Source organism: Aureococcus anophagefferens (genome assembly GCF_000186865.1).
Source record: "Aureococcus anophagefferens unplaced genomic scaffold AURANscaffold_1, whole genome shotgun sequence".
NCBI lineage: Eukaryota > Pelagophyceae > Pelagomonadales > Pelagomonadaceae > Aureococcus > Aureococcus anophagefferens.
Genome location: NW_008705561.1, coordinates 1011194 through 1022454, shown reverse-complemented (window position 1 = coordinate 1022454; position 11261 = coordinate 1011194). Strand labels below are relative to the sequence as shown.

The following is an 11261-nucleotide window of genomic DNA, read 5'->3' as shown; positions in this document are numbered from 1 at the left end:
CGTGGCGCAGCGACACGAACGTCACGGCGCACCAGGCGGCCACGAGCAGCGCCAGGCACACGCCCAGCCTCGAGACGTAGCGCCGCCGCCGGCCGCGGCGCAGCACCATGGCCGCGGACGCGGTGTCCGCGGCGTCCGCACGCCGCGGCGCCAATGGAGAGGGCAGCCTTAGGAAGGTCGCTTGGTTTCTGGTGAACAATTTACATGCTGCAACTGCAGCTTCAATTTGCGCAGTATGGGTGGCGCGTGAATCCTGGGCAGCATGCGCTCTCGAGCCGTGGTCTCCCTCGTGGTCGGCGCATTCGTTGCCAATGTGGGCTGCGCCGTGGACGCGGCCACCGAAGCCGGACCGCGGCGCCGCCGCCGGTTCCTCCAAAAGCAACCGCCTCCCGGTGCGTCTCGGTTCCAAACGAACCCGCCTCCCTGGCGCGGCGTCCCCGGAGGACAATCGCCGCCCTGGCGCCGCCGCCGCCAGCCGTGCCACGATCCCGCCGCCGGGCCGGTGCTGAGCGGCTTCGACGTCGTCGCGTACTTTTCGCTCGACGCCGGCGCCGGCGCCGTCGCGGGCTCCGCGGCGCACAACGCGACCTACGGCGGTTACACTTTCTACTTCTCGACGGAGGCGAATCGAGCGACATTCGAAACGAGACCCTACGCATATGTACCGCAGTTCGGCGGGTTCTGCTCCTGGGGCGTGGCGGAAGAAAAATTCTGGAGCAAGACGACGCTCGGTCCCAAGGGCGGGCCGAACACGTGGGCGATCATCGACGGGAAACTCTACATATTCATGTTCGACCGGCCCCGAAACAAGTTCCTCGGCGCGCTCCGCGACGACGACCTCGACGCGTCCGGCAACACGACGGCGTACGTCCGCGACGCGGCCGCGCGCTGGGCCGCGTGGTTCGGAGATGCGCCCGTCTTCAACACGGCCTGCTTCTGGTGGGATACGTCCACCGACGGCCGCCCGCGCCCCGCGCGACCGCTAAGTTCCTAGTGGAGCCCCGAGCGGCAGACGCCCTGGAACTCGTCGAACTCGACGACGCCGTTGCCGTCCGCGTCGATGGCGGCGACGAGCTTGCGGCACTCCCTCAGGGGCCGGTCCGTGCCCATGGCCGCGCGGAGCGCGAGGCGGAGCTCGAGCGCGTCCAGGAACCCGTCGCCGGACGTGTCGTACTTGTCGAAGATCGCGCGGAGCTCCGAATCGTCGAGCGCGCTCAGGCTCTGGAACTCGCGCCGCGTGAGCGCGTAGCGGCACCGCGCGCGGAGCTCCGCCGTCGCGGCGGCCGCGGCCCAGATGACCGCGTGGCCGCTGAGCCAGGGCGACATGACGTAGTTCTTGCGCGCGGCGGCGCTGAACCAGGGCGCGACGGCCATCTGGCCCGCGAGCACGGCCGACGGCGCGTAGAAGCACGCGGTGGCCTTGAACCAGAGGAGCTGGATCGCGACGGACATGGACGTCGACCCCGTCGCGGTCCCGACGAGCGCGGCGCCGACGGCGGAGACGACGACGCCCGTCGGCCGCGGCGGACGATAGCCGGAGAAGAAGATGACCGTCGAGGACAGCATGGGCGGCAGGAAGAATTTGCCGGGAAAACGCGCCTCGAGCGCGGTGAGCGAGCGCACGGCCGTGCCGGCGCCGGCGGCCATGATCGTGGCGTCCAGGACTTTCGTCGTTTGCTTCGTGAATTGCCGCCGCGTCGGCACGACGAGCTTGGCGTCGCCGAAGAGGCAGCAAGAGACCAGGGATGCATAGACGACTCTCATCATTCCGAAGCTAGTTCAATGGGCTGCCATGGACAATGGATCGTACGACGGGGCAGCTTTACTTCAACATACTTCATGTTGAAGATTTTGTTCGAGCTCGTGTCTCAGCCTCGGCCGAGACGCTCGGCCACGCTCGAAGCGGCTGTGAGCAGCAAGCCACGAAGCATGGGCACACAGACAATGCGCGCAAGGCTTGGCGCCAAGCGCAGCTCGACCGCATGGATCGCGCTGCTGCTGTGCGCGTCCAGCGCCGACGCGCTCAGCGCGCCGACGACACCGTCGCCGCCGAAGTGGAGCGTCGCGCTCAACCTCGGCCGCGAGCCCGGGTCGAGCATGCCCAAGAGCTGGGCCGCCTCCGGCGCGCGCTTCTTCCTCCAGGCCGACGTCGACTTCCTGGACACCCCGGGCGACGCGAGCGAGCCGTTCCTCGGCCGCGGCGGCGTCGGCACGGCCGTCGCGGCTCAGGCGACGTTCACGGGCCTCGGCGGCAAGCAGACCGTCGCCGCGGGCACCGGCGCCTGGGTGCTCACGCGGAACCGCGTGCCGAACGTCTTCCGCTTCTGGCTCGACATGTCGGAAGCGACAGACGTCGAGTCCCGGGGCGTCGAGCTGCCCGCGGAGCGCCTCTACTTCACGGCGTCGGCCTTCGACGAGGCGTCCGTCGCCGACGCGAAAAAGGGACTGCTCGGCGCGAAGCAGGGCGTCTTCGCGGCGCAGGCCGACGTCGACGGCTTCGACGCCAGCAAGGAGGCCCCGGGGCCCCTCGGCCTCCTCGCGCTCACGAAGAAGGTCGACGCGTTGAACGCCGCGAAGTCGGCGGTTTCGAGGCTCGAGCTCCGCGTCCCCGACGGCAACCCGACGCCCGGCTACCTGCCGACGTCCGACGACAAGGTCATCCTCGACTCGGGCTCCATCTCCGTGCGGCGACGGGGCCTCCTGCCGGGCTTCGGCGACAAGTACTTCGTCGTCGGCCGCTGGACGGCGACGCCGGTCCTCGAGGGCGCGGAGCTCGCGGCGTCGAAGCGGCTCTATTACTAGGTGGTGTGTGTTCTCCCGGGGGCTGGGCATGTCTCTACGACAGTCGACGATGCTTATGGGGCGCGCGGAGCCTACTCGGCCTTCTTCTCCTCGCCCTCGCCCTCCTTCTTCTCGCCGGCGGCGGCGACGGGCTCCGCGACCTCCTCCATCTGGATGACGACGAGCGTGAAGTTGCCGTGCTGCGAGACGATCATCTCGTAGAAGTCCGTCTTCAGCCGGAGGCTCTCGACCTCGTTCTCGGGCGACTCGAACAGCGTGCGGATGTGCTCCCGGGCCTTCGTGCAGAGGTCGAGCACGAGGTACGCGTGGTGGACGGCCACCTTGTACTCCATCTGCTCGTGTCGGATGACGATGCCTGCGCGCGCGCGCGGTCGGCGGAGCGAGCCCGGTCGCGCGAGCGGGGCGCGGCGCGCGCGCCGTCGTTGTTCATGATGACGAAGCCGTTGAAGCCCTTGTTCTTCTTCAGCTCGCGGATCACCTCGTCGACCTCGTTCATTTGGTTGCCCTGCGACGCGGGCGGGCGTCCGGCGGCCGCGGGGCTGCGTCGCGCGGCGGCGCGGTCGCTCGAATCCCCCGCCGCAGCCCGGCCCCGCCGTCCCCGGCAGCCTCTCCCCGCTCCATTCTCGACGCGGCGTCACGCACCGACATGGTGCGACCGTGCCCGCCGGCGACCTCCGAGAGCAGCGGCGCCCGTCACCCGGCGGCGGCGGTCTATAGCGGCGCGGTTATCGAGCGCTAATGAGATTTGTTTTCACCGCCCCGGCAAACACACACGTTGCCGCCAGCGCGTCGAGCGCCGGGGCTGCCGGCCCCCAACGACGACGGGCCCCGGCGCCGCGGGGCCGCATGGGCCTCTTCTCGAAGAAGGTGCAGCGCTTCGGCGGGAACCCGGAGTCGCTGCCCGTGAAGCGCGAGACGAAGACCTACCTGCTGTCGGACTTTGAGATCTTCGAGACTCTGGGCACGGGCACCTTCGGCCGCGTGCGCCTCGTGCGGAGCATCGCCGAGAACCAGCACTACGCTTTGAAGATCATCAAGAAGACCTACGTGCTCCAGATGTCGCAGCTGGACCACATCAAGTCCGAGGTCAAGCTCCTGCGGCTGTTGCGGCACCCGTTCATCGTCACGCTGCACAGCAACTTCCAGGACGAGCTCCGGCTCTACCTGCTGATGGAGTTCGTCATCGGCGGCGAGCTCTACGCCCTGCTGCGCAACGCGGGCAAGTTCCACAACGACCGCGCCAAGTACTACGCCGCGGAGGTCGTTTTGGTGTTGGAGTACCTCCACGGCATGCACGTCGCGTACCGCGCGCTCAAGCCGGAGAACGTGCTCATCGACGGCGCGGGCAACGTGAAGATCATCGACTTCGGGTTCGCCAAGGTCGTCCACGACCGCACCTTCACGCCCTGCGGCACGCCCGAGTACCTCGCGCCCGAAGTCATCACGAACGCGGGCCACGGGCGGTCCGTGGACTGGTGGGCGCTGGGCGTGCTCATCTTCGAGATGTCCGCGGGCTTCCCGCCCTTCTTCGACACGACGCCCTTCGGCATCTACGAGCGCATCCTCAACGGCAAGTGGGACCTGCCGGCGACGGTCGACGGCAAGGCCGCGGCCATCGTGAAGAAGCTGCTCCAGATCGACCGGACGAAGCGCCTCGGCTGCGGCGAGAACGGCGCCGAGGACCTCAAGGCCCACTCCTGGTTCTCGCGGACGAACTGGGACGCGCTCTACTACTGCCAGTGCAAGTCGCCCCACGTCCCCGAGCGCGCGGGGCCCCAGGACACGCGCCACTTCGACCGCTACCCGGACAGCGAGCCGGGCATCGAGGAGCCCCTCGACGGCAAGGGCCAGGCCCTCTTCCACGACTTCGACACGCTGTGATACTGTTTTTTTTAGCTAGGGGACGACGGGCCGCGCGTCGACCGCGCGCGCGAGCGCCTCGACCTCGCGCTCGAGGCGCTCGACGCGCGCGAGGAGCCGCGCGTCGCCGTCGCCCTTGTCGACCTCGCCCCGGAAGTAGGCGAGCTGGTTCCGCTTGAACGCGAGCCGCGCGGGCAGGTCCATCTCGTCGCGCCGCGACTGCCGCGCCTCGCGGATCTTCGCCAGGTTGTGCGCCTGCGCCTCGAGCTCGAGCGCCTCCTCCTGCTCCTCCTCGCGCCGCTGGTAGTTGAGATAAAAGAAGAAGCCGCAGAGCACGACGAGCGCCGGCAGGCTCGCGTCGCGGCCGAAGAGGATGCCGCCGACGGGGTCGGACCGCCGCACGCTCGTCGACGAGTCCATCTTGCGCTGCGTCTTCTTCTCGTCGTCGCCGAAGCGGCGCCAGGTCGGGCGAACGACGCGGCGCGCGGGCGCCAGCGCGCGGCGTGCCACGGCGCAAGCCCACATACGAATCTCGTCGTGGTCAAAATAATCTTCACCTTGAAGTGGCAGCTAAATTTACCTTGCCCTTTCGGACGTCGCACTCCAGGAAGGGCAGGGTGTGGATGTGACGGACGCCATGGGCCAGTCGGCGTCCCAGAATGCGCTGTCGTCGCACACGACGGCCAACAAGCCCGACTGCTTCAGCGACGAAGAACTAAACAACCTGAAGCGCCTCTTCGACCAGCTCGCGCGGCGGTCGCCGAACGCGACCGTGGACCTCGAGCACTTCCTCGAGTTCTTCGCGACGCTGCCCGGGCTCCACGGGGACCAGCTCTTCATCGCCTTCGACCGCAAGAAGGCCGGCGCGCTCGACTTCGACGACTTCGTCGCGGGCATGGCGCGCGCGTGCCGCGGTACAAGACATTCCAAAATCCGCCTCCTCTTCGACATGTACGACCTGAAGCGCGACGGCGAGGTGTCCCAGGCGGAGCTGCGGGCGCTCGTGAACCACCTGCCCCGCGAGGAGCTCGACGAGGCCTGCGGCGACTCGCGGCGGGGCGCGAATTCGTCGCCCGGCGCGCCCGCGACGCGGAAGAAGCGCCGGTCCTTCCTCGACTTCACGAACGACGACGTCGCCGACAAGGCCTTCGACGAGTGCGACGCGAACCACGAGGGCAAGCTGGACCTCGCCCAGTTCGAGGTCTGGGTCGGGAAGACGCCCGGCGTGCTCGAATTCTTCGACGCGTCGATGGCCCAGGCCGTGTCGTTCGGCGCCGCTCTCAACCACCGGAGCAAGAGCGACGAGAACCTCGCCGGCGCGCGGAAGCGGCCGTCCTTCCAGAAGTCGACGAGCTTCGGGGCGCTCGCGCCCCTGGGCGAGGGCGAGGTGCTCGAGGGCCCGTTGTGGAAGGTCGGCGCGACGCTCAGGGCAGGACAAGGGTGATTCAACGTCGCTTCAACGTGAGTGTTCCGCGCGCGCCCGTTCTGGAAAAAGCATCCACGCTTCGAGACCGTTCCGAGAGATGATCGCTCGTCCAAAAATCAGCCGAAACGAGTGGAAAACGGCCGAGATAGGAGCCTTTGAAGTTGGGAATTTCGCTCTCTTGTCCTGCCCAGGCGACGCTCGGCGCGCGGCACCGGCGCCACTTCAAGCTCGTGTCGAACATCCTCTACTACTTCAAGGAGGCGAGCGACCCGGCGCCGCGGGGGCTCGTCTTCCTCGGCGGCTGCCAGTGCGAGCCCGTCGACGAGGGCGAGCTCCGGGGCTTCCGCGTCGTGCACTGGGACGCGGAGAAGCTCGGCGAGCGGCCCCAGCAGCTCTACGCCGCCGACGAAGTCGAGCGCGACAAGTGGGTCGCGGCGATCCGGGCGGCCATCGGCGGCAAGGCCCACGCGCTCGACGACTTCTACGACGTCGGCGCGGAATTGGGGTCCGGCGCGTTCGCGTCCGTCCACGAGGCGACGCACCGGGCCTCCAAGGACCGCGTCGCCGTCAAGCACATCGAGAAGGGCGACAAGGACGACGACGAGGCCAAGGACCACCGCGAGATGTGCCGCCGGGAGATCGCGGTCATGCGCCTCGCGAGCCACAAGCACGTGCTCCCGCTCATCGAGGTCTTCGAGGACCGCGACCGCATCCACATCGTCCTGCCCTACCGCCTCGGGAACCTGCGCCAGCGCCTCGAGCGCACGCGGGCCTACGGCGAGCTCAGCGCGCTCCGCGTCTGCCAGCGCGTCTTCGACGCCGTCGCCTACCTGCACCAGCTGGGCATCGCGCACCGCGACCTCAAGGCGGAGAACATCTTATGCGACGACGACGAGTCCTACAACTCGATCCAGGTCGCGGACTTTGGCATCGCCCAGGTGCTGCGCCCGGAGGAGGACCTCGAGGACTGCCGGGGCACGATCGAGTACTGCGCGCCGGAGGTGTTCCTCCGCCAGGGCTGCGGCTTCCCCGCGGACGTCTGGTCCGTGGGCTGCATCGGCTTCTACGTGCTCTTCGGGTCGTTGCCCTTCCAGGGCGACCGCAAGGCCGAGACCATCGGCTACATCCTCGAGGGCGAGATCCAGAACTCCGACTGGGACGCGGTCGACGACGTCGTCCAGGACCTCTTCACGGACCGCGTGCTCGTCGTCGACGTCGAGAAGCGCATCACGGCCCAGGACGCGCTGGCCCACGCCTGGATCAGCCCCCTCATGGAGCGCAGCTCCACGGTCACGTCGCGGGACCACCCGGCCGTCACGGGGTCCTGGTTCCCGTCGGACCTCATCCTCCCGAAGAACGACCTCATGTAATTCGATCGCTGCGTGCATCCGCCGCTCCGGCCCGTTGGTGGCGAGCCTAGCCTCGAAAATCACGTTTAGTCCCGCGGCGTCCAGAAGCCGCCGGCGGCCATGGCGCCGCGGGTCGCGTGGTCGTCGGTCCACGGCGTCCAGAAGCCGCCGGCGAGCATGGCCTTGACGCGCGGCGCGCTGCAGTTCATGGCGCCGCCGACGTAGGGCGTCTGGTAGGCCGTCGCCGCCGCGGCCTTCCAGCGGGCCGTCAGGTTCGCGAGGACGTCCGGCAGTTCCGCCGCGAGGTCGACGTACTCGGACGGGTCGCCGACGACGTCGAAGAGGCAGCCCGACGCGCCGCAGTCCGTCGAGATGGGCGCGGGCTTCGTGCCGTTGGGGTACTCCGGCCCGTTCCAGATGGCCGGCGACTGCGTGTTGAAGACGACCTTGTAGCGGCCGCCGATATAGCCGCCGCCGGAGCCGCCGGGCTGGTGGCGGCCGGCCGTGAGGACGATCTCGGTCCGCGGCGACGCGTCCGCCGCCCCGGAGAGAAAGTCCCAGACGTCGAGGGAGTCGACGGCCGGCAGCGGCCGGCCGTCGGCGTCCGACGCGTCGTCCGCGGCGTCGACGCCCGCCAGGCGCGCGAACGTCGCGTACCAGTCGCAGATGTGCACGTAGGCCCCCGCGCCGTCGAGGGTCCTGCCCCGCGCGGCGTCCGGTAAAAATCCGCCGGCGACGAGGCCCGCGGCGCGGACGCCGCCCTCGAGGTCGCTGTACTTGCCCCCGCGCAACGGAAAATTGTTCGAGCTGTCGGCGTCCGTGCCCGACGGCCCGCCGTTGTCGCTCGTGAGCACGATGAGGGTGTCGTCCCACATGCCCTTGGCCTTGAGGGCCGCCGTCGCGTTGCGCACGACGTCGTCGGCCATGGCCGTCATGGCCTGGTACGTCGACCGGACGCCGCACGTCTTCGGGTCGTCGCAGGGGTAGACGCGCGCGTACGCGTCGGGCACCTGCATGGGCGCGTGGTTGATCTGGAAGGCGAAGTAGACGAAGAGCGGGACGGACGCGTCGTGGTCCGCGATGATGTCGAGGGCCGCGTCGTGGTAGATCTGCGCGCCGTAGGTGCCGTTCTTCCCGAAGGCCGGCCCGTCCGTCGCGTAGAGGTCCACGAAATTCCCGACGCCGCAGGCGGGCCGCGCCTGGGTCCAGTGGTCCTCGGCGCCGTTGAGGTAGCCCAGCGACGTGTCGAAGCCGCGCGCGGCGGGCACGAGGTCCGCGCTGCTCTGCCCCGCGTGCCACTTGCCCAGCTGGTGCGTCGCGTAGCCGGCGCCCTTGAGCTTCTTCGCGATCGTCGTCATGTTGACGTGGACGCCGCCGCCGAGCGCGTCGCCGGCCATGTTATACTGATTGACGTGCATGGGGTAGCGGCCACTCAGCAGGCTGCTCCTCGACGGCGAGCAGAACCGGTAGGCGTAGAAGCGGTCGAGGACGACGCCGTCCGCGGCGAGCGCCGCGAGCGTCGGCGTCTTGAGGCTCGGGTTGTGCCAGGGCACGTCGTGCCAGCCGAGGTCGTCGACGAGGAAGTAGACGATGTGGGGCTTCGGTGCGGCGTCGCTCGGCAGAGGCGCGGCGTTCTCGCCCGTCGTCGTCGGTGCAGCGTCGCTCGGCAACGCCTCTACGACGGGCACCGCCCGGACCGCCGCGACGCAGGCGAGAAGGAGGCGGGCTGCGACCGAAGAAGCGCGTCCCATTGCTTCTGCCACAAAACTCAGCCGATATATCCCTGCACTTGCAGGCAAAGGTCGTGGCAAGTTTCCTCGATGTTGAAACGCCTTGAGACCGTGCTTGAGACTTGGTTACTTGAACACACATGCTTTTGCGTGGCGCGCGACCTCAGGGCCTCCGCGCGATCCCCGCGAGGGCCGCCCGTGACTCCTCGGACCGGAGGAGCCGGCCCTTGTCGATCGTCGCCTCACCGAGGGGCACGGCCATGCGCGCGTACATTTCGCGCCGCGCGCCCTTGAGGCCGACGACGCGGTCGACGTCGACGCCGACGTCGTGGACGCGGCACCAGTGCGCGAACATGGCGACGATCTGGTTCGCGTTCGCCTCGAGCGTCGAGTTGGGGTCCTCGCGCTCGGACACGGCCGCGAGGTGGTCGAGGAGCTTCTTGAGGAGCTTGGCGGACGCGAGCGCGCGCGCGCGGACGAAGTCGCCGTCGCCGCCGCGCGCCTCGAGGAGCGCGCCGGCGACCTCGCGGCGCGCGAGGGCCGTGACGAGCGAGCAGAGCGCGTCGCGGCCCGCGCGGTGGCAGAGCGCGTGCGCGCGCGGGTCCGCCGCGACGGCGCGGTCCGTGGCGGCGCGCGCGAGCGTCGCGATCGCGCGGAGGTAGACGTCCCAGGCGTCGTCCGCGGACTCGAAGAACGCCGCGAGCCGCGCGCCGTCGGACTTGCCGAAGCCGCCCGAGCCCGCGCGCGAGCGCCGCTCGCCGCGGAAGACCATGCTCCCGACGAACTGGGCCACGCTGCAGGCCATCGGCGAGTGCGCGAAGAGGTCGCGGAGCTCCGCGAACGCGCACTGCGACAGCAGCGCGCCCCGGAGCGCCGCGTGGAGGCCGAACTCGACCGCGGGCTCGTAGACGTCGCCCGTGTCGAGGCGGTCGAGGTCGCGGACGCGGAGCGGCGCCGGGAGCGACGCGTCGTTGAGCTGCGCGACGACGGCGGCGGCCGCCGCCGCGGACGCGGCGCGGAGCGTCCGGCACGCGCGCTTGTGGCCGCCCGCGCCCCACGCTTCCGCCTGGCACTCCTTGCCGCAGTAGTACTGCGCGTTGCAGCGCACGCACTTGAACTTGGCGTCCTCGGCGCCGCAGACGTCGCACGCGGGCCGCCGCTTCTTTTCCCGCTTCATGCGCTGCGTGATCGGCGACAGCCCGAACGCGCGGTCCCGGGCGGCCAGCGGGTGCTCCGGGTTCTCCGACGCGTCTCCGAGCTGGTGCATCGCCTCGCGGATCGCGTCGCCCCCCTCGCCCGCCACCCACCAGTCCTGGTCGCCCGCCGCGTCCGGCTGGCCCCAGTCCTCGTCGTCGTCCTTCTGTTTCTTCTCGGGCTTGCGCCGCGATTTCTTGCCCATGTCGATGCGGCGGCGCGACGCGAAGCGCCCGCGATTCGATGCGATGCCTTCGACGCGGTGCGCCCGCGATTCAATGCGTCGCGCACGTCGCGCGTGGTGCTCGACAGTGGCGTGGGGCGCCGAAGCAAGAGCCGAGTGCACCGAGACAGCAAGAAGTCATCAAGATCGAAGCGCATTCCTCGGAGCGCGACGCTGCCCAATCACGATCGAACTCATCGCCGCGACATCAAGCATGGGCCTGAACGTCGACGCCGTCGCGTCGCGCCGGGGCATCCCCGCGCGCTTCCTGCGCGCCGTCGTGACCATCATCGTCTGCGTCGCCGGCCTCGGCTACGTGCTTTATAACCACTGGTTCCAGCCGTGCTGGAACGTCCTCACGCTCGTCGGCCTCGCGTGTCAGATCGCGGTCGTCAACCCCTTCTGCGACTACTGGGCCCACCGCCTCATGCACGAGAACCCCTGGTCCTTCTTCGGCAAGTACCACAGCGAGCACCACCGCGAGATCAAGCTCCCGGCCGGCGACCCCCTCGCGGAGACGCTCGAGCTCTGGTGCTACCCCGCGATGCTCGCGGCCTACGCCTGCCCGTTGACGCGCTTCGCGACGCTGGGCCTGCTCCAGTACGCCTTCTTCCACCAGCTCTCCCACGACCTGCCCGAGCTCGTGCCGGGCGCCGCGCGGCACCACGGCATCCACC

The 11261-nt window shown here is 69.5% G+C and overlaps 4 protein-coding genes across 4 annotated transcripts; 3 read left to right on the top strand and 1 right to left on the bottom strand.

Moving 5' to 3' along the window:
* Positions 1-3648: 3648 nt before the first annotated feature.
* AURANDRAFT_18403 (hypothetical protein) lies at positions 3649-4683 on the top strand (the record flags this gene model as incomplete). Its single annotated transcript, XM_009034470.1, has 1 exon — positions 3649-4683. One exon carries the CDS (start codon positions 3649-3651, stop codon positions 4681-4683), a length of 1035 nt encoding a protein of 344 aa, XP_009032718.1.
* Positions 4684-5299: 616 nt separating this feature from the next.
* Positions 5300-6106, top strand: AURANDRAFT_18770 (hypothetical protein; the record flags this gene model as incomplete). The annotated part of the gene is made up of 1 exon (XM_009034471.1): positions 5300-6106. One exon carries the CDS (start codon positions 5300-5302, stop codon positions 6104-6106), a length of 807 nt encoding a protein of 268 aa, XP_009032719.1.
* A 452-nt stretch (positions 6107-6558) lies between these two features.
* On the top strand, positions 6559-7458 carry AURANDRAFT_18632 (hypothetical protein; the record flags this gene model as incomplete). The annotated part of the gene is made up of 1 exon (XM_009034472.1): positions 6559-7458. A coding segment is annotated over one exon (900 nt), but the record flags the coding sequence as incomplete, so codon positions are not given.
* Positions 7459-7523: 65 nt separating this feature from the next.
* On the bottom strand, positions 7524-10566 carry ARS5 (hypothetical protein; the record flags this gene model as incomplete). Its single annotated transcript, XM_009034034.1, has 2 exons — positions 7524-9112; positions 9414-10566. The coding sequence occupies 2 exons, from the start codon at positions 10564-10566 to the stop codon at positions 7524-7526; spliced, it is 2742 nt and encodes a 913-aa protein (XP_009032282.1).
* Positions 10567-11261: the final 695 nt, after the last annotated feature.